Source organism: Diabrotica virgifera, chromosome 1 (genome assembly GCF_917563875.1).
Source record: "Diabrotica virgifera virgifera chromosome 1, PGI_DIABVI_V3a".
Taxonomy (NCBI): Eukaryota; Metazoa; Arthropoda; class Insecta; order Coleoptera; family Chrysomelidae; genus Diabrotica; species Diabrotica virgifera.
This window is the reverse complement of record NC_065443.1, coordinates 139,444,810-139,472,046: the sequence shown is the minus strand read 5'-3', so window position 1 is coordinate 139,472,046 and position 27,237 is coordinate 139,444,810. Positions and strand designations below refer to the sequence as shown.

General features: G+C 32.6%; 1 protein-coding gene across 3 annotated transcripts in view; it reads right to left on the bottom strand.

Annotated features, from left to right (window-relative positions):
• The window catches only part of LOC126880956 (uncharacterized), a 90,764-nt gene extending 64,388 nt beyond the window's left edge, over window positions 1-26,376 (bottom strand). For all 3 annotated transcript variants that reach the window (XR_007696694.1, XM_050645040.1, XM_050645051.1), the window contains exons 1-2: window positions 25,764-26,376; window positions 8,830-9,169 (exon numbers count right to left, since the gene is read on the bottom strand). Coding sequence is in view for 2 of the 3 variants with exons in the window: in XM_050645040.1 (XP_050500997.1) it covers window positions 8,830-9,169; window positions 25,764-26,055 (632 nt within the window). In the remaining variant the exon portion in view is untranslated. The remainder of the gene's footprint in view (window positions 1-8,829; window positions 9,170-25,763) is intronic.
• Between the last annotated feature and the right edge of the window lie 861 nt (window positions 26,377-27,237).

The window sequence follows — 27,237 nt, the reverse complement described above, 5'->3', positions numbered from 1 at the left end:
TCGTTTTTTAATTGTGAAAGATATTTCTTTTTGTTTTCCCATTCGGCGCAATACCTATTCGTTGGTGGTGTGAGTCGTCCAGAATATTTTGAGGATACGTAGGTACACCCACATTTCGAATACATCTAGCCTTTTCGATAATGTTTCCGTTATTGTCCAGCTCTGCTCCATACAACAAGACTGGAAATACATAGCATTTTAGCAGCCATATTTTTAGTGGGACAGATATGTCGCAATGATTGAATATATTTCTCATGTTAAATGTAGCTATGGTTATACTCTGAATATATTTCGGTTTTTTGATCCCATTTCGAGTTGACGACTGTTCCAAGGTATATATACGAGTCAACGTGTTCAATTAATTGGTTTTTTATATTCAATTGTCTGGCAGGTTTTTGAGTTTTGCTCACTAGTGTCTATTTTTGTTTTATTTATGTTGAAGGTTAAATTCTCTTTTTTCACTCGCTCTTTGTAGGTACCCTGTCCATAAGATGCTGAAGTTCATCAATACTGCTAGCAACCACAACTGTATCGTCTGCATATCGGTTTATCTAATTATTACTCCAGTAAATTTCAATATTTTTTTTCACTTACGGAAATTTTTGACATAAATTAATCAATGATTATACAATATTGTTTTGTCTACAATTTTATTATTAGGATAATGCCTCAACAAATACTAATGGCCATTGGCATGTGTAATGTGTGTAAAAATGTCGATGTCATCGTCTTTACAAAAAGCTAATTGTATCCGAGCAATGCATTATTTTCGTTATTATAAAAATTAAATTTGCCAGAAAGTGAATAAAACTTAAATTGTTTTTAGATACGCCCCACATAACATACTAGAGCTTAGGTTATCTATGTATTATGTCAAAACTAGTATAATCCCCCAGTAAACACTTTAAGACATTTTGAGCCTCGTTTAACTTTCATTGTATAACGTCACGGTTTCAAGCATAAAATGTGTATATTTGTATTGTTAAGACACTGAGACGTTATACAATCATGATTGAAAGTCAAACAAGGCCCAAAATGTGTACTGAGAGGGGGTGGGGCCACTTTTCTAAACAAAACCGCGTGATTCATCGTATTTCCGTGGTTACAAAACTCGTTTTCAATTGTTTGCAGATTTTCTTAAAATCCGGCAAACGCGCATGTGTCGCCATTTAATACATCACTGCTGCCATCTACTAAATGACACGTGAACTCATCTTCTCATCTATTAAGTGACAGCGGAACTAATTTATCACTAGAAAAATGCCAACTTAATGCTGTAATATGAACAAAATCCCCAGATTGCAGCTTTTAACAATAATTTTTACCTTTAGGTACAGTTAATTTAAAAATTATGGCAGTACGGACAATGAAATTTTGTTTAAAATAAAGCTTTTTGCGTAGTTAATCGTTTCTGATAGTTATTTTCTACCGAAGTTCAAAAAATATTATGCAAAACGAATTTTTACAACAAGTTACTAAGTAAGTTATGACATGGACTCCTTTAAGTACAGTTATAAAAAATATACTACTTTCTTTGGAAATTTTAACTAGATACTATTAAAATAGAAAGTCTACAGTTCACGTACATACCCCTAAGTTGAAGATTGGTTTTGAAATAGTGACGGTAACTGTACCTAAAAACTATATAAATTTTAACATTGTGTTATACCACCTTAAGATATTTCGGCAAGTAATAGTACATCATTAATAGAGATAAGAATAAAAAAATATAAATATTGTTTAAATAGGAAAACAAATAGTGGTACCAACGAATATAGACGCAAGTAGAAGAATCATAATCTTTTTCAATGTAATTTTATATTTAATAGCAGAGGTGTTATTCTGTATCTTATCCTGGCCCCTGAAGAGCTTGTTATTTCTGAAGCTGACAATGCTCTGATTTCAATTGGCTCTCATCATCCTCCTCTGTTAACATCATTGCAGCTTAATGTTTTTAATAGGTAAATTTCTGGTAACGAATATTATTATGATTTCCGTAACGCAAACTTTCCAGAAATTCACCAATGTCTAGAATATAAACAGGGTGTAACAAAAATACAGGTCATAAATTAAATCACATATTCTGGGACCAAAAATAGTTCGATTGAACCTAACTTACCTTAGTACAAATATGCACACAAAAAAGTTACAGCCCTTTGAAGTTACAAAATTAAAATCGATTTTTTCCGATATATCGAAAACTATTAGAGATTTTTTAATGAAAATGGACATGTGCCATTCTCTTGGCATGAACATCCTAAAAAGAAATTATTATGAAATTTGTGCAGCCCATAAAAAATGTATGGGGGTTTTGTTCGCTTCAACCTCCCCAAACTTTTATGGGCGTCCCAATTAAATTATTTTTGTAGTACCATTAGTTAAACACAATGTTTTTAAAACTTTTTTGCCTCTTAGTACCTTTTCGATAAACAAATTTTAATCGAGATGCGGCTTCTTTTTTAATATGTTTACATAAAAATTTTATGGGGGTTTTGTGCCTTTAAACCCTCCAAATGTTTGCGTACGTTCCAATTAAACTATTATTGCTGTACCATTAGTTAAACACAGTGTTTTTAAAACTTTTTTGCCTCTTAGTATTTTTCAGATAAGGCACCTTTTATCGAGATGTAGCTTCTTTTTTAATATGGTTCAAAGTATATCTCAAACTAATTTATAAATAAATTTTCATATTATTACCAAGTCTCTAAAATCGTGCTTAACAGTACACAAATATGTGGTGGAGATGACAAAATATTCAAAATATCTCACAAAAAACTAACTTTTCGAAAAAGTACTAAGAGGCAAAAAGTTTTAAAAACATTGTGCTTAACTAATTGTGCCACAATGATAATTTAATTGGAACGTACACAAGTTTGGGGGGGTTTAAGGGAACAAAACCCCCATAAAATTTTTATGGGGTACACAAATTTCACTATAATTTTTTTTCAGATGTTCCTATCATAAGAATGTCACATGTCCGTTTTCAAAAAGAAACCTCAAACAGTGTTCGATCTATGGAAAAAAAATCGATTTTTATTTTGTAATTTCAAAGGGCTGTAACTTTTTTTTAGGTGCACATTTGTACTAAGGTAAGTTAGGTTCAATCGAACTATTTTTGGTCCCAGAATATGTGATTTAATTTATGACCTGTATTTTTGTTATACCCTGTAGAATGGGATAACCTGTTTCGTGGTAGAGATCTTTCCGACATGATTGCTATGTTTTATGACATTATTTACTCTCTTATTGAACATTTTTTCACTCCAGTTAAATATTTTAGTACTAAGAAATTTCCTTGTTGGTATTCTTCTGAGCTTAAGCAATTGTTAAATGAAAAAATAAAAGCTCATAAAATTTATAAAACCTTAAAGACTCCTGCAAGCTATGCTGAATTTTGTCATCTGAGAAAAAATTGTAAAAATCTATCTAAATGTTGTTATGACAATTGCATACGTTTCACCGAATTTTCTATACAGAATAACGCAAAGCATTTTTGGAAATTTGTAGGTAGCAAACGTGAAAACAATTGTATACCTGACTCAATGACACTGAATGACTCTGTAGCTTCCTGTGGCAATGAAATTGCCAACTTATTCGCAGATCACTTTTCATCAGTTTATACTTATATTACTTTAAATTGCAATGTTCCAGTCTAAACTCAATATCTCATCATATCGTATCTAAATTTCCAAAATTTACGAAAAGCTTTCATCATTAAGTGTCAATAAGGGTCCTGGGCCTGATGAATTCAGTTTAATACTATCGCGACCTTTGTTTCATATATTTAATAAATCTTTGGATATAGGTCAATTTCCCGACTTTTGGAACTTTTCTTATGTCACACCGATATATAAATCTGGTGATAGATCTAATATTAGTAATTACCGTCCTATATCTATTCTTAATGCTATACCTAAAGTTTTTGAAAGTATTATTACTGATTTCCTCACCTTCGATAGTTCCGGGATCCTAAACTCTCAGAAATTTGGTTTTACTACAGGTAAGTCTGCTGAACTGAGTTTGTTGATCTATGTCGATTTTCTGTATGAAGCCTTGGAAGAGGGACTTCAAGTTAATTCAATTTATACTGACTTTCCAAGGTCTTTGACAGAGTAAACCATGAACTCCTGATTCGAAAGTTTAGCTCCTATGGCATAAGTGGACCTTTGTTTCAGTGGTTACAGAGTTATTTAACTGAAAGATTTCAACAGGTCCGAGTGAACCACTTTTACTCACAAACTTTTTCGGTTTTAAGTCAGGTGTACCACAGGGGTCCATTACTTTTTAATATTATTTATTAATGACATTACCAACTGTCTTCACGATTGTAACGCCTTACTATTTGCTGATGACTTAAAGGTGCTTTAAAGTTATAAAAAATCATTATGATGCTGCCATATTGCAATTAGAACTGACTAACCTCTCTGTATGGTGTTGAACGGTATCTTTTAACGGTGTCTCTTAACGGTATGAACCTTAATTCCAGCAAATGTCATGTAATTAACTTTAACCGTACTCACCACCCAATATTATCAAACTATTACATTGATGGCCAATTGCTCAATACTGTAAATAAAATGAAGGACTTTGTAATAAAATTCTCTTTGTTTCAATACTCACATCATCAGTGTTATTCAAACATCTATGAAAATATTTTATTGGAAAAACTCAGATTTTCCGAGAAACATTTTCGTCAAAGGAAATCGGAAAAAAAATCTCTCTGTGCAGAATTAAATTACGGTGAATTTTTATTTGAGTGTTTTTGGTTTAAAGTTACATAGCAATAATTGAAAAAAGAAGATTTCGGAGCGCTAATTTGTTTATAAACAAAATAGTACACTTTCTGCGGACTTTGCGTACCTATATTACTAATATAGCAATCTTAAAATTCGATTCCAACAATAAAGTAGCTGGTAAATAACTTTTCCCAAAAATGGTCTTTATTTTGATAATCTGCCCAGATTAAGTGTAAAAATATATAGTCCTGTCGCCAGGGGACAGGACTGGCCCCCCAACAAGACTTGGTTGACTACCAAGACTTGGTAGTCAACGTTGGCCTAAGATGATTGATTGAGTTTCTTGGTAGAGTTTCATCATGTTCCCGGAGGTTATATCTTTTAACATCGGCGTTTAGCCTGTTCAATATTACTTACTACAACATAATGTAGATTGAATTATAATTTCAACCATTGTTTGGTTCTGGGGCTAGTTAGCAAGTACACACACCGGCAAAATTAGCCGAACACGTTAAAAATGGGACATGTTTAATGTCTCGTATTTCATAAACCAGTGGTCCGATTTGAGTGATTCTTTTAGTATGTTATAGCCCTATTATTTAAGAATATCGTTGTAATAATATTGTTGCTAGACAGGTAAATACCATTTTATACCGGGTGTACTAATCATACTGTGTTTTTTTCTTAAAGTTTGGAACACCCTGTGGAATATTCTAGCATATGTAAAATATTAGAATTAATACTCGATTGTAGACTTAGGCTTGCTTAACATTTTCCTTTTCGATTCATTTACTTATGTGAGATAATAAAAAAGTTATGTGCGTTAACAACTATCCATGTTTTTCATCAATAAATCCTCATAGTAGGGGAGGAAAATATACTAAATTTGCAGTTACTCGAGCGTTATGGGGACCTATTGGATTGTGAAGAGTATGTGCTAAAATCAGAAAAAGGTTAAGTTAAGTTTTCCATAAAGTGGGGGACTTTTCATTTTTTAATTTAATTTTCCATTTGAAAACAATCATTTTTCTCCGATTATAGCGCTATCTATCCATAATCCGAAAAAATATGTCGAATAAAAGTTGCTTATTTTTACGTAAAGAATCCAAATCTGCAATAAAAATTGGGGGCTCCTATTTAAGATTTTAAATTAAATCCCCCACCCCACCTCCGTGGGGGCTCGTGACACCCCACGGAGAGGGGTGGGGGGTAAATTAAAAATTATAAATACGAGACCTGCGATATTTTGCGAAATGAACATCAGATCGTAAAACTGCAAAATACACCTTATCAATATTTTTCAAAAATCTACCGAATGGCACCAAACACGACCCCCACGGAGGTGGGGTGGGGGGTTACATTAAAATATTAAATAGAAGCCCCCAATTTTTATTGCAGATTTGGATCCTTGACGTAAAAATAAGCAACTTTTATTCGCAACATTTTTTCCTATTATGGATAAATGGCGCTATAATCGGAAAAAACGATTGGTGGAAATGGAAAATTAAATTGAAAAATGGAGAGTCCCACCCTTTATGGAAAACCTAACTTAACTTTTTTTGGTTGTAGCACCCACTCTTCACAATCCACTCCAGGTCCCAAGAACGCTCGAGTAATTGCAAATTTAGCATACTTTTCTCCCCTACTATGAGGATTTATTGATAAAAAACATGGTTAGTTATTAAAGCACATAACTTTTTTATTTTCCAACATAAGCAAATAAATCAAAAAAGAAAATGTTAAGAAAGCATAATTCTACAATCGAGTTTTAATTTTAATATTTTATATGTGCTGGAATATTCCACAGGGTGTTCCGAACTTTAAGAAAAAAACACAGTATGCTTGTTACACCCGGTATAAAATGACATTTACCTGTCTAGCAACAATATTATTACACCGATATTCTTAAATAATGAGGCTATAACATACTAAAAGAATCACTCAAATCGGACCACTGGTTTATGAAATACGAGACATCAAACATGTCCCATTTTTAACGTGTTCGGCTAATTTTGCCGGTGTGTGTATATATGAATTCACTGATGATGGACTGATAGGTCCGAAAACGTTCTGAATTGGACATATTTTATTCAATCCATTGGGATTTTTAAAATTTTTAATAAATATACCAATTACATAGAAGTGGTTTTTACTTCATGTTAGAGTTTATTATAGAAGTTCTCAGGGACTTTCGGCCCTCGGTAATAATGTAACGTTTCATTCTGCGTTTAAATTTTTCAAAAATACTTCTTAGTTTTCTCAGGATTCGAAAACAATGAATGCATTTGTCTAGCATTAGTGAAAAAATTTGCGCCTATCCCCTTAATCAAAAGTTGGTCGGGTTTAAAAGTTGCAATTTTTCGATTTTTTGAAAGTTCAACCGCATTTATCTCGAAAACTATGCATCATAAAAAATACAAAAAATGTTTCGTTTTGCGCAAAATCGCTTTATTGTAATTTTGCAAGTTTTTTATTTATAACAATCTTATCGACATCCGGACCCACTGTACCCAAAAAATTAGTATTCGACGGGTCAAAATACATAAAAAACTTGGGTAAGTCCATCTAAATAAAGGAGGCCGTTGTACCCCCTGGCGACAGCACTAATAGTGAAGCATTGCACTTCGCCACGCTTCTCACAAGCCACCTCGCCACAAATTGCATACTCGCCATGGTCTAAGTTCTACCATGGCGGTATACAATTTGTGGCAATGTGCGCTGTGAAGTGCCTGGCGAGGTGTGGCAAGGTGCATGGTGATGTGGCTGGCGACAGGGCCGGCGATAGCGGGCCTGCAAAGGATGCACTGCAGGTGGGCGCCCCTGTTTGGGGGGCGCCAAAATGAGCCTTTTTTCTGCTGGAGCTTTGCAAAATACTAGTTTAAAACATCTAAATGCGCCTCTGCTAGTTTTGTAGGCGGGTACTTTATACCCTAGCGCCGGGACTGCCTGGCGAGGTGCGATGCTTAACTAATAGTCCTGTCGCCAGTGGGGGTACAACGGCCTCCTTAATTCAGATGGACTTACCCAAGTTTTTTTCATGTATTTTGACCCGTAGAACACGAATTTTTTGGGTAACAGTCGATCCGGATGTCGATAAGATTGTTATAAACAAAGAACTTACAGCGATTTTTCGCAAAACAAAACATTGTTTTGTATTTTTTGGGTTATTCTAAGCAAAAAATGTTTTTACAAGTTTTTTCGTAGGATGCATAGTTTTCGACATAAACGAGGTTGAACTTTCAAAAAATGGAAAAATTGCAATTTTTGAACACGAATAACTTTTGATCGAAAAATAAAATACCTAGCAATTCTGCTTACCGCATTTGAAAGTTCAAGTCAAATTCTATCGGTTTTGATTACTTTCATTGCTAAAAATTAATTTTTTTATTGTTAAACAAAGTTATAAACACATAGTGATTGAATGATGTTTTCAATGCATTTCCCATTTGAAATCGAACGAGTAGGCGCGCATACATACAATTTCTACACAGATTACGTACATTAAAACGCAAGCATTGGGCACGGGAAACACTATGTGTTTATGGCTTCGTTTAACAAATAAAAACTTAATTTTCAGCAATGCAAATAATCAAAACCGATAAAATTTGACTTGAACTTTCAAATGCAGTAAGCAGAATTGCTATTTTATTTTTTAATCAAAAGTTATTCGGGTTCAAAAATTGCACTTTTTCGATTTTTTGAAAGTTCAACCGCGTTTATCTCTAAAACTTGTAAACATCCTACGAAAAACTTGTAAAATCATTTTTTGCTGAGAATCACCCAAAAAATTCAAAAAAAATATTTTGTTTTGCGAAAAATCGCCGTTATGTAATTCCTCAAGTTCTTTGTTTATAACAAACTTATCGACATCCGGATCAACTGTTACCCAAAAAATTCGTGTTCTACGGGTCAAAAGACATAAAAAAACTTGGATAAGTCCATCTGAATTAAGGAGGCCGTTGTACCCCCCCTGGCGACAGAACTATAAATTTCTACTCCAAGTACAAAAGTTTTTTTTACTCATGTTATTTAGCCTGTTTAAAAGTTTTTGAAATTGTTCGTAATACCACAATAAAAAAAATATTATAATTACCTTATTCGTGGTTCTTCAAAATCTACACTGCTGCTGGATGAGGAAGAATAAATTGGGCTAAGTTGGTCTTTTTCGTTTATACCAACTGTTTCTACTTTCACAATTTTTAATGGAACTGTTTTTTCTTCCTCCACGGTGGTATTATCTGATACATGAGTTTCGATTGGTCTCTTTCCTTTGTTCTTTATACCGGAGAGTGCATTTTCTTCAAACACATTTCCATTTACTGAGACTTTGAATTCTGGTACATTTGACATCAACTTGTTTATAAGTGGATTTAAATGAGTCTGTTCCTTAATCAATTGTCTTACTACAATTTCTTTTCTGTTGGAAACATTACCTGGAAAAGAAATGAGTAAAGTTTTATTTTCAGTAAAAATTTTCATACGGATGTCAAAAATATTTGACTTTTTATGGGCATTTTTCAGTGAGTCACAAATGATAGAAAAAAAGGTAAGTCCGTGATAATACACATTTATAACATTTATTCCAGGTAAAGACAATATTTCATATTCCATGATATACCATATACCACTTCATTATAAAATATCATTTCATATTTTTAATGAAATGTGGAATGATACGTCACAAATTCGAGAGAGTTGGAAGGAATATATTCTAATACCTATTAAAAAACCTGGAAAACCAGAAAATTGCTGTAGTTCATATAGACCAATATCCCTAGCTTCTTGCTTTCTAAAGACGTTAGAAAGATTAATAAAAAAATAGAATTGAACACTGGTTAGAGCAAGAACATATTTTCCCAAAATCTCAGTATGGATTTCGAAAATCAAAATCAACTCAAAATGCGATAACTTCCTTAGTCTCATCTATACTAATAAATTTTACTGATAATGCGTATACTATGGCTGCTTTTCTAGATGTCTCTTCTGCATTCAATACTGTTAATTTGGACATTATGTATAAAAAGCTAGTAGACATCGGATTCCCCATCAACTTAGCTAGATTTCTGAGGACACTGTACACTAATAGATCGACAGTTTTAAAAATCAACAATTCCATCTCCACTACACGTCTTACAAATATAGGACTACCACAGGGTAGCATATTAAGTCTAATGTTATATATCATATACAGAGAGAGTCTGTAATTTGGAATAAATTCAAGATCTCAAATACTAATTGTTTTTTTGAAAAATGCTTACACCCGTCGATTAGTATTTCAAATTGTCCTTTTTGACATACAATAATAATGTATACAGGGTGTCCCAATTTAGAGATATGACGTCGTCTTTGATTTTCTTAAATGGCAACCCTGTCATTTTAATAGCTATTTTGATAGGGGGTGTAAAGTTATACACAACTGCAAAATATCAAATTTTTATTCTCTACCATTTACAAGATATGTAATAGAAAATAACAAAGTTATGTCTGTAATTTGGAATAAATTCAATAATTAAAATACTAATTGTTTTTTTGATAAATGCTCAGACCCTTTGATTAGTATTTCAAATTGTCATTTTTGACATACAATAATAATATATACAGGGTGTCTCAATTTAGAGGTATGACGTCATCGTTGATTTTCTTAAATGGCAATTTGGCAACACTGTCATATTGATAGCAATTTTGATAGGGTGTGATAATTTTGATAGGGTGTGTCCAAGATAATAAAAAATAACAAAGTTATGAAAAACAACTAATCAAATAATAATTCAATTTAATTATTTCAATTAAGCAAATACTCGTAATGTTGCCCTCAATTATTGTCAAATTGTCAATGGGCAACGTTATGAGTATTTGCTTGATTGAAATAATTAAATTCAATTATTATTTGATTACTTGTTTTTCATACCTTTATTTTTTATTATCTTGTAAATGGTAGGGAATAAAAATTTGAAATTTTGCAGTTGTGTATAACTTTACACACCCTATCAAAATAGCTTTCAAAATGACAGTGTTGCCATTTAAGAAAATCAACGATGACGTCATATCTCTAAATTCGGACACCCTGTATACATTATTATTGTGTGTCAAAAATTTAAATACTAATCGCCGGGTCTCAGCATTTTTCAAAAAAACAATTAGTATTTTAATTATTGAATTTATTCCAAATTAGAGACATAATTTTGTTATTTTCTATTATCTTGTAAATGGTAGAGAATAAAAATTTGATATTTTGCAGTTTTGTATAACCGTATAACTTTACACACCCTATCAAAATAGCTATCAAAATGACAATGTTGCTATTTAATAAAATCAACGATGACGTCATATCTCTAAATTGGGACACCCTGTATACATTATTATTGTATGTCAAAAAGGACAATCTGAAATACTAATCCACGGGTCTGAGCATTTTTCAAAAAAACAATTAATGTTTGAGATATTGAATTTATTCCAAATTACAGACTCTCTCTGTATAATATTGATTTAGAAAATTGTATTGATAGCACAACAAAAATTATTCAATATGCCGATGATGTAGTAGTTTACACATCCCACAAATAATTGGATATATGTAAAAATAATTTTAATGTCTCAATTAAAGCTGTTCTTAATCACTATCAAAATATTGGTTTAGCAATATCAGAATCTAAAACAGAAATTTGCATTTTCTCCAGAAATCGTCAAATTCCACAAGGTCATTTGGCAGTAGGTCAAATTCAATATCCTATTAAAAATTGTATAAAATATCTCGGTACTTATTTAGATAGAAAAATTCTATGGAAGGATCACATCCATCATGTCATAAAAAAATCTGAAAATTCAATGAATATTCTAAAAGCTTTTTGTAGAACAAATTGGGGTGCCGATCCAAATATAGCACTTTTATTTTACCGTACTATGATTTGTCCTATTGTCGATTACAGTTGTCATTTCTATGGAACTGCCGCAAACACACATTTGAATAAATTAGAAATACAAAAAAATAATAGCCTTCGAATTTGTCTTGGATATTTGAAGTCTACACCCGTTAATGTAATGGAAGTTGAGGCGATAGAACCACCCCTGGAATTTCGACGACAGTTTTCAAGTGATAAATTAATTACTAGAACCATAGGAAAAAATACAAACTATCTGCAGGATATACATAAGTTATCAATTTTAGATCTAACTCATAAATTTTGGACAAAGAAAAAATGTTCACTTCCTGTAGATAGTTACCTACTTGAAAATATTTCAATACCGAAGTACTTTCTATACTTATAAAAATCAAGTTTCACCTGTGTATTCCCATGTATTAGAAGATCTTTTCTCAAAACAAATTAATACTTTTTTATGGATATTAATTTAAATCCAGCCGTTTTTCAATCATTTATACTTCATAAATGGCCTCATTATCAGTTTTACTATACAGATGGATCCAAAGTACAAAACAAAGTAGGATGTGCAATAATAAATATTCAAAGTGGATTTAAAAAATTATTCAAATTGCCATGTGAATCATCGATATACACTGCTGAAATGTTAGCGATACTTTTTGCTTTAAGACACATATGTATATAGTAACGAACCCTATAGCTGCATAATATTTACAGACAGTAAGAGTGTCGTTGACAGACTAACTTACGTACATAAGTCCCAACAACTAAATTATATAGAACTGGAAATTATGGCTCTTTATAATAAAATTGCAAATTTAGGAAAAAACATCATTATATCATGGATAAATGGACACGCGGGCATTAGGGGTAACGAAATAGTAGACAGGCTAGTCAAATCCGCCCTAGAAATAGGCGAAGAACCTCCCCTGAACTTATTACCCATTTCGGATATTGATATTATTAGTAAACGACATCAAAAAGAAAACTGGCAAACATATTATCGAAACACGAGAACTGGAAGTAATTACAAACAAATGCAGCCTGAAATTCCCATAAAAAGATGGTTTCATTCTGTATCAAATCGCCATTTCATAAGAGTTATAAATAGATTGAGATGTAATCACGCTCCTACTCCCCTTCATATGTTCAGTTTGGGTCTCACAGGGTCACCTAACTGTGAGTGTGGAAAAGAGGGTGATCTACTACATATTCTCCTCGAATGTTCCCATCGATCAGTAAATATAATCAAATTTTATGATAATCTTAATATTTTAAAAATTCCACTTCCCGTCTACCTAAACAATTTGATTTTTTCTGAAGATATTAATACGTTAAAGACAATTTACGAACATATCAAAAACTGTAAATATAAATTGTAGCAATATAATTAACCCTGTATTTAAGTAATTTTGTTAAAACAAAACAGGCATGTTTGTTAAAACAAAACAAACATGTTTGTTTTGTTGTTATTTTTTTTAACCCTGTAGATTTAAGTAATTATTGTATATTATAATTGAAAAAAAGAACAAGAAAAAAAAAAGAAAAAAAAGAGAAAAAACAAAAAAAAATAGAGAAAAAAAAAGAGAAAAAAAAAAGGAAAAAAAACTAAGAAGATGTAAACCTCCGAGAAGTTGAATCGGGTTTATGTCTTAGCGTAGTAAAAAAACAATTAAAAAAGAAAAGAAAAAAAAAACAAAATAAAAATATAAAAGAAAATATATACAAAAAAAAATAAATATATTATACAAAAAAATATTTACATCCAAAACAGTGTATTTATTTAGATAGTAGTATGTTAGTTTCTTATGTACATATATTTAGAGTTAGAAATACAGAAAAAATTCCTCTGATAGAAAAAAAATTGTTTGTTTTTAAAATAAAATGTCTGGCTAATTGGCTCAGCCGAGGCCATCAAATTCACACAAAAAAAAACATTTATTCTAACATGACATTTTAGTTAAATCTGACAGTTGTCACATTTTATTTGCAATTTGGCATAAAAACAAATCAATTGCATTTATTGCATTTATAAAATGGTATTTTCTTTGATTTGTATAGTCTTATAAATTGTACAGATTATATTTGTAGATATATTATATAATTCGTAAATAATTTTTGATTATAGCGCCATCTATCGACAACTAGAATAAATGTTATAAATGTCTGTAATCACGGACGTGCCTTTTTTTCTTTCAGGTACAATTTAATGCGTTAGAAAGAAATTGAAAAACTGTGATGCCTATGAGAAAAAGATTACTTAAGTATTGTTAAGCAATACGAATCACTTTTTATCTTTAAGTTTCTTTTGATATAGTTGATTAAAACATGACATTATATTCTTATTACCCATGCTAAATACTAATACAATACTAAATTTGAATTAAATAGTTTTAATAGTTTTCAACATATACAGGGTGTTTGGTAAATAATGGGACATAGCTTAATAGATTCCTGAGCTTAAAATAGGTCGATTTAAGCTAACTTACCTTAGTATGAACATATAATAACCGAAATACAGGGTGTCAAAGTTAAACTTTTATTTCATTTATTCTTGAATATTTCCTGACAGGCATGAGCTAACGCCACGAAATTTGGCAAGCGGGGGTTTTTGGGACTAGAAATCTAAATTCGCCACCAAAAATGATGTATTCCCCAGAGGGCGCCACATAAGTCTTTCAGCGCTCATTTAATACATTCAATTTTTTTTTATCCCCACTCTACATACTTTGTGGATCAAAATTTTTATTCTCTTAATATTTTTACTTAAAAAAGATATACTACATTCATCTTGCTAAACTTAACTGTTTTCAAAATAAACGTATGGGTTTTACAAAGAAACCAAGCAATACACACAAGGATACATGACAATAACAACAGTTTGCAAGGATAAAAATGGGGCAATTATCAGCGAGAAAGAAGAAATAATGAAAAGGTGGAAGGAGCATTTTCAAGAGCTCTTAAATCCAGACAAAGAACAAAACCAAGATGAAGAAATATTCACCATATAGCAGAACAACTAGTTGAGCAACCAACATTGAAAGAAATTATAAACGTCATAAAACATCTAAAAAATAGCAAAGCCCCTGGCACAGATGGAAAACTGCAGAGCTCATAAAGAGTGGTGGACATGTGCTATGGTTACGTATCCATAAACTAATCAACCGGATATGGACACGCATGGGAAGTCATCTCAGAAGATTGGAAAGTAGGAATCATACTTCCTATGTACAAAGGGGAAGACAAAAAACTCTGCGAAAATTATAGGGGCATAACAGTTTTAAATGTCATCTACAAGATATCAGGAATTATATACAGCCGCCTGGAATCTTATTCGGAAGAAATGATTGGTGAATACCAATGTGGTTTCAGACCAAAGAGGTCAACTATAGGCCAAATACATACAGTCGGAAAAATGAAAGAATACCCATGAACGATCACATCAATCACTTATTTTGTATTTGCTATCTTTTTCTATAACAAACGTTTGTTGTTTATAGAAAAAGACATCAAATACAAAATAAGTCATTGATGTGACCGTTCATGGGTATTCTTTCATTTTTCCGACTGTATGTTAAGAGGAATACATGAAAAATGTGTTGAATATAACATAACAATTTACAACTTGCATATCAATTTCAAACAGGCGTTTGATGGAGTCGGTCAGTGGTTTTAGAAAGAATGCCAAATAATCGAGCTGTGAAACTAATCCACAGATGGAAGCCCCAAGAAAATAGAACAAGAGGAAGGCCCCGTAAAAGATGGATAGATGACGTAGAGGGGGATATTAAAACCATGAACATCAGGCAGTGGCGAAGGAAAGTATCCGACAGGGCAGAATGGAAGAACATTGTTAAGCAGGCCAAGACTCACAAAGGGTTGTAGCGCCATTAGAAGAAGAAGAAGAAAGTTGGTTTAAAGGCACATTCTCACGGTTCGATTTTAGTTGATCAACTTCAGTAGATCAACTAAAATCGAATGAGAATAGCTGTGAGAACACATGTTTCAATTTTAATCTGTCAACTTTTGTTGATTCAACAAAAGATTGATCGAGTCAAACTTTATCGTTCAAGTTATGAGTCATCAACATTTTTGAGACAAGTTGAATTGTGTTTGAAGAGTATGAACATTTGTTGGTCGACTTGAATCACTATTGTCTCGTCAGTCTGGGTAAAAAGTTATCCTTCAAATCAACAAAATGAATTTAAAGTGGTCAGAGAGTGTTATGTTCAGATTTTTATATACGAGAGGTGAATCAAATATGAACCGACCTTTGCTAATAACTTTTTATTGAATTATAATTGCAACAATTAAACAATACTCTATTTTTCTATATACATTCCTTCCTTCTGTATGCATTTTTCCCAGCGGCTAGGAAGTTTCTGTATTCCATTTTCATAAAAAGAATGAAGGCGGGTATCTAACCAATTGCTCACGAATTGCTCCACTTGATTATCATCATCAAAACGCGCTCCGCCTAGTGCATCTTTTAATGGACCGAACATGTGGTAATCACATGGTGAAAGATCAGGACTGTATACAGGATGTTCAACGAGAGTCCAATGCATTTCCGCTATTTTTTCTTGTCAGCTGTATGCGGTCGAGCGTTGTCATGCAAGAGCAACACATCTCGTATACGACATCCCGTCTTTTGGACCTATAGGCAACTCGAACACGGTCCAAAATACTACAGTAATAAGCTGCATTAATGGTTCGTCTCTCATGAAGAAAATTTAGCGAAAAAACACCACGATAATTCTAAAACATGTCGCTAAAACTTTGCCTGCAGACAAATGAGATGACTTTTGTTTTCTACGGCATCTCGTCCTTCACGAACTTGTCTATGCCAAAATTTCACTTGTGTATTGGACAGTGTTGATTCCCCATATTGATTTTTTAGTCTCCGCCAAATTTCAGCTGGACCAACATTTTCTTTTGCAAGAAATTTGATAACAATGCGTTGGGCAACCGAACATGGCACTACTCTCTCGCTCATCGCCACAGTAACTGGCTGCAAGTCATTAGAGAACAGGCGGTAGCGCGCAGTCACACATTAGACTATAACCTCCCACCACAGGACTAATTTAGACATATCCGCCAGTTCATGCTAAGCGGGGACGGAAAGGTCGGTTCATATTTGATTCACCCACGTACTTCTGAATCCTCCAAAGCAAGTTCTTTTAGCAGAGTTTCTGAAAAACCACATTCATTTCTTCTTTTAATCCAATTTTGTATCCAGAAACGACGCTTTTTATGTTCTGTATTCTGTCTTAACATAATTTCTGTGAGTTGCTGAATCAGTAAACTACTAATAATATTTATACTTTTGCATATAACTACACTTGGCGCCATTTTTTTAAAACTAATTGCTTCAATTTTATTTGAAATGTGTGAACAACAAACTTGACCGATTTTAGTTGATCCACTAAAGCTGATCAACTAAAACTGAACTGTGAGAGTGCGCCTTAAGAAACATTGAAATTATACTGTTAAGTTGAATTTTTATTTGTTTGTTAGGTTTTTTTATTTGGTTTAGCATTGTTGTTTGTTTGGGTTTATATGATTGCGGACACTAAAACCATTCGCCAATTTTCAATTTTTTACTTTATTAGTCATTTTCTCGTATCTTATCCTAAAACTAAAACTAATATTAATCTTTAATAAACAATTCTACTAATAAATAAATATTTTTGTATTTTTTTTATAATATATTTTTATAATATATTCACACCTATTATTTTTTACAATAATTTGTAAATGTACCATGTGTAATGTACAACGTCCTGTTCATTGGAGATATATTTGTCATTATTTTTTTATTTTGATCATGTCTTTATTCTTGGGAGTGATGTGATTTGCAGCTTGGGAGTGATGTCAATGTATGACTATACATTTTTCCATATTATTTTTAGCTTTCTCAATTTTTGCTTTATAATAGTGATTTTTACATTTATTTATGCTTCTACATAAGGAGTTCCTATATATTTTATACTGTTGTTCTTTCTCCAAACTACACTAAGCATCAAAATTAACGCACCACCTTAAAAATGGGACATTTTTGATGTATTGTATTTTCTAAATCCAATTCTTGTCCAATTTTAGTGATTTTTTTAATATGTTATAGCTTTATTCTTCAAGAATATTGTTATAATAATATTGTTGCTAAACAGATAAGTGTCACTGTATACCGGGTGTAACAATGATAATGTGTTTTTTCCTCAAAGTTTGGAACACCCTGTGGAATATTCTGGCTTATATAAAATATTAAAATTAAAACTCAACTGTCGCCTTAGGCATTCTTAACCTTATGCTTTTTTATTCATTCGCTTATGTTGGATAATAAAAAAGTTAGGTACTTTAACAACTAGCAAATTCTTCATCAATACTGGGGGTTTCTAAATAAGGGCGACAAACTTTAAGGAGTAATTCTGCATTCAAAAATAATGACCGTTTGCTTTATAAACATATGTCCGCAAATGCTTCGTGTCCGAGATACAGGATGTTTAATTTTTTCTTACAAACTGACGATTTATTTATTGCTCTAAAACCGGTTGAGATATGCAAATGAAATTTGGTAGGTTTTAAGAGGTAGCTATTGGGCATTTTTTGACATACAATTAAGCATTTTATATTCACCATTGGCGTGCATACGGGTAATATGACCGGGTAATACGATTCGTATGCACGCCAATGGTGAATATAACATTTTTAATTGTATGTCAAAAAATGCACAATAACTACCTCTTAAAACCTATTAAATTTTATTTGCATATCTCAACCGGTTTTAGAGCAATAAATAAATCGTCAGTTTGTAAGAAAAAATTCAACATCCCGTATCTCGAAAACGAAGCATTTGCGGACATATCTTTATAAAGCAAATGGTAATTATCTTTTCATGCAAAATTACCCCTTAAAGTTTGTCGTACTTATTTAGAAACACCCTGTATTGATGAATAACATGGCTAGTTGTTAAAGTACCTAACTTTTTTATTATCCCACAAGTGAATGAATCAAAAAGCAAAATGTTAAGAAAACCTAAGGCTACAATTGAGTTTTACTTTCAATATTTTATATACGCTAGAATATTCCACATAGTGTTCCAAACTTTGGGAAAAAAACACACTATCATTGTTACACTCGGTATACAATGACACTTATCTGTTTAGCAATAATATTATTACATCGATATTCTTGAAAACCACCAACTAAAACAGCAAGCAACTGTCAAATACCTTGGAATGCACCTAGACCAAAGATTAAACTGGAGAACACACATTTTTATGAAGCGTAAACAACTTGGTCTCAAATTACACAATCTTTACTGGCTGATTGGTCACAAATCATCACTTTCGATGAAAAATAAAGTACTTGTCTACAAAGCAATTTTGAAGCCAATATGGAGTTACGGGATCCAACTTTGGGGTATTGCATCAAACTCCAATATCGAAATCTTGGAGAGGTTCCAGTCGAAAGTTCTTCGAATAATCACAAATGCCCCATGGTATGTTGCAAATAATATTATTATACGCGATCTAGAAATTGCAACAGCCAAGGAAGAAATTACTAACTTCGCACAGAAATACGAAGACCGACTGACACAACATCCAAATGTGTTAGCCAGAAACCTGATGAGACAACCAGTCAGACGAAGTTAGACGAAATACACCTAGTGATTTACCATCGCGATTTTAGTTATATGTGTCGTAATTCCCAGAGACAAACAATTTTATATCTATGTAAAATATTTGTAAAGAAAATGATTAATGAATCATTTTCTCCAAGTCACCTACACTAGTGGTCACAACATTTACTCATTGTAACTTGTTTTACAGATTGTAAATAAATTTTGTCCAAGTGCAAAACAACCCCCTTCAAGACTTTAATATATTTTTTTTAATTCTCAACCCGGGCCAAATTCACGTCCGCTTAAAAACGCACTTAAACGTTATTTCAGGTTCAGCATCCCAACTACCCGTTTGTCCACTCCTTCGCCGCGTTTGTCCAACCCCTTAAAGTGCGAAACGACCCCCCTGGAAATTGTAATTATTTTTTTAATTCTCAATTCGGGCTAAAAAAATAATTACAATCTGCAGGAGGGTGGTTTCGCACTTTAAGGGGTTGGACAAACGTTGCGAAGGGGTGGACAAACGGGTAGTTAGGATTCTGTCCCCGAATTAACGTTTAAATACCCATTTAAGCGGAGGTGAAATTAGCCCGAATTAAGAAATAAAAAAAATAGTTACAAATAACAGGGGAGTGGTTTCGCACTTTAAGGGGTTGGACAAACAATACGAGGGAGTGGACAAACGGTTATTTGGAATTCTGAACCGGAAATAACATGTAAATGTGTTTTTAAGCGGACGTGAAGTTAGCCCAAATTGAGAAATAAAAAAAATAATTACAACCTGTGGGGGGGTCGTTTCGCAGTTTAAGGGGTTGGACAAACGCTGCGAAGGGGTGGACAAACGGGTAGTTAGGATTCTGTCCCCGAATTAACGTTTAAATACCCATTTAAGCGGATGTGAAATTAGCCCGAATTGAGAATTAAAAAAAATAATTACAATCTCCAGGGGGGGTGGTTTCGCACTTTAAGGGGTTGGACAAACGTTGCGAAGGGGTGGACAAACGGGTAGTTAGGATTCTGTCCCCGAATTAACGTTTAAATACCCATTTAAGCGGATGTGAAATTAGCCCGAATTAAAAAATAAAAAAAATAGTTACAAATAACAGGGGAGTGGTTTTGCACTTTAAGGGGTTGGACAGGCGCTGCGAAGGAGTGGACAAACGGTTATTTGGAATTCTGAACCTGAAATAACATGTAAATGTGTTTTTAAGCGGACGTGAAGTTAGCCCAAATTGAGAAATAAAAAAAATAATTACAACCTGCGGGGGGGTCGTTTCGCAGTTTAAGGGGTTGGACAAACGCTGAGAAGGGGTGGACAAACGTGTAGTTGGGATTCTGTCCCCGAATTAACGTTTAAATACGCAATTAGGCGGACGTGAAGTTAGCCCGAATTGAGAATTAAAAAAAAAATAATTACAATCTCCAGGGGGGTGGTTTCGCACTTTAAGGGGTTGGACAAACGTTGCGAAGGGGTGGACAAACGTGCAGTTGGGATTCTGTCCCCGAATTAACGTTTAAATACGCAATTAAGCGGACGTGAAGTTAGCCCGAATTGAGAATTAAAAAAAAATAATAACAATCTCCAGGGGGGTCTTTTCGCACTTTAAGGAGTTGGACAAACGCGGCAAAGGAGTGGACAAACGGGTAGTTGGGATGCTGAACCTAAAATAACGTTTAAATGCGTTTTTAAGCGGACGTGAATTTGGCCCGGGTTGAGAATTAAAAAAGATAAATTTATGTCTTCAAGGGGGTTGTTTTGCACTTTAAGGGGTTGGACAAACGCTGCGAGGGTGTGGACAAATGGGTAGTTGAGATTCTGCTCTCGCATAAACATTCATTCTAATGTCTGAAGGACTTTTTCGGCGGTACTGTCCTATTATTAGGCGGTACTGTCCGATTTAAAAACAGTTGAAGAATTACTTTCAAGTTTTACTGAAGTATCCATAAAAAAGTTGTTTCGTGTTGGAAAGCAAGGAAATAGGCCCCGACCAATTAAAGCAATTCTGGACAGTTCTGTTAGTGTTATTCGTGTACTAAAAAACCGAAGTCAATTACCTTTAAATATTAGAGTAAGCTCTGATCTTACATCAGTCAGCGGAATTATTTAAAGGAACTGGAAATAAAAAAAAGTGCTGGTGAAACAAATCTGACTATCAAGTATGTGCATGGAGATCCTAAAATTTTACCTGTTAAAGAAAAAACCTAATCTGTAGGGATAAATCTAATTTAAATCGTTCAAAGCTATTTGTTTATTTTCATTTGATAGATTTTAGTCTAAGTGTATTGTGTTCGAGTTATGATGTTATTATACTTGTTGAAACATGGTTGACAAATAGCTATTCTGATTCAGAATTGGGCTTGGATTCTGATTATAATATCTTTCGAGCAGATCGTGATAATTTTGATCATTTTAAAGATAAGGGAAGAGGTGGTCGTGTCCTTATAGCCGTTAAGAAAAAGTTTAACAGTTTTGCTCTATCTATACCTCATACTAAAGTTGAACAAATTTTTGTACTAGTTAATATTGGAATAGAAAAAGTTATTTTTGGCTCTGTGTACATAGCGCCACGATCTGTTCATGAAATATATGAAGATCATTGTAATGTCCTTGATTTTATATTAATGAACAATAACTACTCTAAGGTTTTTATTTCTGGGGACTTTAATCTTCTGAATGTTACGTGGACAAACGATAACTTAGGAGTTAGTTTATCGAACTATCCACCAAATTCACCAGCTTTACATATGGTTAATTGCTATAGTTTCTACAACCTTTTTCAAAATAATTTTGTGTCCAATAGTAGAAATGTAATTTTAGACTTAATCTTTTCTAATTATAACGAGTTAAGTGTTGTAAATGCTGCTGATTTAATTTTTCCTAACTCCCTTAGCCACAATGGTGTAATGTTCGATGTTAATATAATAAATAACAGTGATTCTTTAAAGTGCATTGAATCATATTATGATTTTAAAAACGGTGATTACATTGGTATGAACTTTTTCTTGTCGGAAATAAATTGGGAGTCACTATAGGCTTTGAATATTGAGGAAGCTGTGTCTAAATTTTACGATATTATCAATCATGCAATAAATTCTTATGTTCCTCAAACAGTATGTAAGACAAGTACATTTCCAGTTTGGTTTAGCCCGGAGTTAAAACGATTAATAATAGAAAAGAAAAAATATCATAAAAGGTATAAGATGTTCAACAATTATGATGATTTTATTATTTTTCATAACTTAAGATCTGAATGTAGTAGACTAAGTAAAGATTGTTATAATTTATATGTTAGAGATTCTGAATTTAGAATTAATAGTGACTCACACACTTTTTGGAAATATATAAATCGTCGTAGGAAAAATTATGATGTACCATGCCATTTATATTTAGGAAATGAACAAAGTAGTTCTGGGGAGGAAGCTGTGAATTTATTTGCCAAATTTTTTTTCTACAGTGTTCACTGACCACAATACTACCCCCCCCCCCACAATATCAATTTGAAAATGCTGGTAACATGAGTTCATGCTCTTTTAACATTAATACTATTTTTGAGAGTATTCACAATTTGTCTCTTAAACTAAATTTTGGCCCTGATGGCATTCCTAACTATCTATTAAAACAATGTGTTTGTACTATATCTAAGCCATTGTATATACTCTTTAATAAATCTTTGCAAGAAGGGGTTTTCCCTGATTGCTAAAAACATAGTTACGTAAAACCTATATTTAAATCTGGTTCAAAGTCAAATGTTGAAAACTACAGAGCAGTTTGTACTTTATTAGCAATTAAAAAATTATTAGATTATTTAGTTACTAAGCAGCTTACTTGTGAATTCAGTAGTATTCTGGTGGATGAACAACACGGTTTTGTACAGGGTAAATCTACAGTAACTAATTTACTTCTTTATCAGACTGACATTGTTATTGCTTTGAAAAACAAGTTACAAGTAGATTCCATCTATAATGACTTTTCCAAAGCATTCGATAAGGTCAATCATATCTTACTTGCGAAACTTACAGCATATGGTATTTCTGGAAGTCTCTTTAATTGGATGCAAAGTTACCTGATTAATCGAAGTTTAAGTGTAAAAATAGGATGTTTTCTTTCTAATGCTTTTACAGAGCTACATCCGGAGTACCGCAAGGTTCCCACTGTGGCCCCCTTCTATTTAATTTGTTCTTGAACGATGTTCACTATATTTTTAAGGAAGTTAACTTTTTAATGTTTGCTGATGATGTTAAAATATATAAGACTGTCAATAATGAGGATAACATTTTTCAGCTTCAGTCACAAGTAAATGATTTTTATGAGTGGTGTGGTAGAAATGATATGGAACTTAATATTAATAAATGCTTTTTAATAACTTTTGCTAGATCCCATTCGCCTATTCACCATCAATATTTTATTAATAATACTCCTGTCACACGTGTGAACGAAATTCGGGATTTAGGTATAATATTTGATTGTAAATTAACATTTTACTCTCACATTGACCATACTGTTTCGAAGGCATTTAAGATGTTGGGTTTTGTATTACGTTCATCAAAAGATTTGTCAATTCACACAATAAAAATCTTATATTGCAGTATCGTGACATCAATTATTGTATATGGTTCTATTGTCTGGTCACCTAGTTATGCATATCAAATCCTAAATATTGAAAAGGTTCAAAACCAATTTTTACGTTTTGCAGCTTTTAAGATGGGTTTAACAGTTGGAAATTATACTTATGACAATATATTAATGACACTAAATTTGCAAACTCTTGAACGCAGAAGAGTCATGTTGGATATTTGTTATCTTTGCAAAATTATCTCTGGTGTTATTAACTCCGAAGAATTGTTAAGTCTTGTATACTTTAATATACCTGCTAGATTGGATTGACACGAAATCCACAAATATTCAAGGAACAACGGCATGCTACAAATTATGGTCAATATGCACCAATTAGTATATTGACCCTGTATGGAAACAAGTTTAGTCATCTAATAGATCTGTTTGGTTCTTCAGTTTCCTCTATTAAGGTACTAGTATACTTTAGAAGACCAAAAATAATCATTTTTTTCAATATTTTTTTTCTCAGAACCTGTATTAAAAATGAACATAAAACGTTTTACATATTAATATCTAACTCTTAGAGAGTACAAGAAATATATCTTTTTTCATTTATGCACGTACACTAATATTGTAGAGGGCGCAAAAGTCGAGGCCTCGAAAAATGATGGCGGACATTTAATCTCAGGATCGAGATATCTGAAACAAAAAAAATCATACTGCATTTGAAAAAGGAAGGTTTCTTACGTGAGAATTTACCACAATTTGACCAAAAAATAAAAAATAAATATTTTTTAACCATGAAAAACTGAAGAAAAACGGGCGATTTTTTCACAAATTTTTTTCAAATTTCCATAAAATCTTATTTTTACGGAATTTTTCACCAACGGTGGTAAATTTTCACGTAAGATACCTTCCTTTTTCAAATGCCGTACGATTTTTTTCTTTCAGAGATCCCAATCCTGAGATTAACTGTCCGCCATCAGAACTACTTTTTTTGAGACCTCGACTTTGGCGGCCTCTACAATATTAGTGTACGTGTATAAATGGAAAAAGATATATTTTTTGTATTTTCTAAGAGTTAGAAATTAATATACCTATAAAAAGTTTTATGTTCATTTTTGATAAGAATTCTGAGAAGAAAAATCTTGAAAAAATGCTTATTTTTGGTCTTCTAAAGTGTACTAGTACCTTAAACAAGAACTCGGGCGTCTTGAATTTTGAATTCAAAAAAATTAATTAAATTTAACTGTTATAATGGATTCAGTTGTTTTCATCATTTAACAATATTTTAAATTCTTTTTATTTTTTATGTTTGTGTTTTATACTTAGTTGTAGGTTTATGTGTATCTAAATTTTATATTTTCATTATTAGGATGAAAGCTCTGCTTTATTGTATTTTGTATGTATTGGGTTTATCCCGTTAATAAATAAATAAATAAACCAATATATTATATATAAAAAAAATTATTTTAAAAATATCAGTGGATGGACAAAAAAAATTATGTGGTGGACAAACATGTACAAACAATGAACAAACAATATAGCAAGAGCTTTTTAAATTTTCGAAAATTTGTGGATTTGCGAAGTTGGCCCAAAAAAAAATTTTTGTTTAAAAAAAATTGATGGGTGGACTAACAAAATAACATAGTGGACAAACGTGGACAATCAATGGACAATCATAGGGCATCGATTACATTTTTTCCCCGACTTTTTCGGGCTAAGTTCACGGACCTATTTTTTTGTAAGATCTGTGGACCAGAAATTAATTTACTAGGGCTATGTGACATACAGTAAGATCATGCGGTCCGCCAAGATCACAGCACCATGAAACAGTGTCTGGTCACACAGGTCTTAATGTGTTAAAAACACTCATGCAATTTGTCAAAAATTATTGTGACAATTTACATCCAATTTAAATAAACATAAAATTAGGTATTAAAAAGTTTGTACTACTAAAATATAATTACCTAATTCCTTAAGGTGATTTTTAATGCGATTGCTATCAGTATAGGGTAAAAGTTCAGATATTTCTAGAGCATCATGCTCAATACTTAGATCAGAGTTTTCCTCCTCTTTATCCCTGCGTTGTATAAAATATTGAAGAGCTAGCCGTATTCTAAAATCTTCGTATTTTTGAGGAATTGTTCTGAAAAAGGCTATAATATTGTCCTCAGATTCAAGCCAGGGTAAAACTGTTTGGATAGCCAAGGCGTCCCTTAATAGTCCTAGATAGTGCATGTCTATGGAGGCACTAGACATGTCAAAGGTAGTTTTTTTAGGCTTCTATAAACAAATTATGTACAGGACCGATAATTTTAACTACACCATAAACATTTTTTACCATCAACCATCAACTTCTGGTCTTGAAAAACATACATAAATAACTATGAGGTTAGTCATTTATTGTAGGTACTTTCAATGGATAAAACACTCTATCATAAATCACAAATCGGCTTAATTAGAATTAAATGTGTGATGTCCATATAATCTGTTGAAAACTTCGTATATATTTGTAAATTATTTATGGACATTTAGATTAGAATTTAGACCACCCCCTCATCTAGTCATCTATGATTTAGACATGATTTAGACATCGACATGTGTCAATCAAAACGTAATGGCTCCAGTACAAGTTGGGCCAACTAGTTGGCCAATGAGTTGGGCCAATAAGTTGGGCCAAGTAAGAACAGTGAATACATGGTGATTACACGTTGGTGGAGTTATCAGTCTGCATTAACCTTTCTTAGTGGACAAACAAAAAACAAACTCTGATTATGGATATGGATGTGGAGACTGTAGCAGCTGCCGCAATTAATTTGTACAATTCGTTCAATGCTTATAGAAAAGTGTACCAAACAAGAGTGATTAAAAAACAATGGCGCAAACGACGGTGCTTTTACACCGAAAAAATTATTCATATTAAAACACAACCTTAAAATTAATACTTATAAACAGTATCAGTATTGTGAGAAGAGAAAACAAATATTTTAAACTCAACGACAACAACGTGTTCAGTGTTCATAACCAAACAGCTGTTTGGCAGATCGCGCAAGTCCCAAAAATCCTTTGATTTGTGCATCAAATACCGACAAGATTCGGTTTGTAGACCAACGCTGACCGCCAATCGCAAACTCATGCCAAGTGGTCCTGTTCACGTTGGCCCAACTCCTTGGCCCAACTGATTGGCCCAACGTGTACTAGCCCCATAAAGTGTATTCTGTCATGTCTTATGTCATGTCTTGACTGTCAGTTAATTCATGTTAACCTAACTTTTTGCTTTGTTTTTAAGTTTAATGTTTATATTTTGAAAAGATGAATTTTGTAAATCTGTTATTATGAACTTTTAAATGCTGTGGCAGAAAGACATAATTTAAATCTAGAGTGACATCAGTTACGAGATAACCAGTAATCCGTTTGAAACACAGGACAAGTATGTAATCC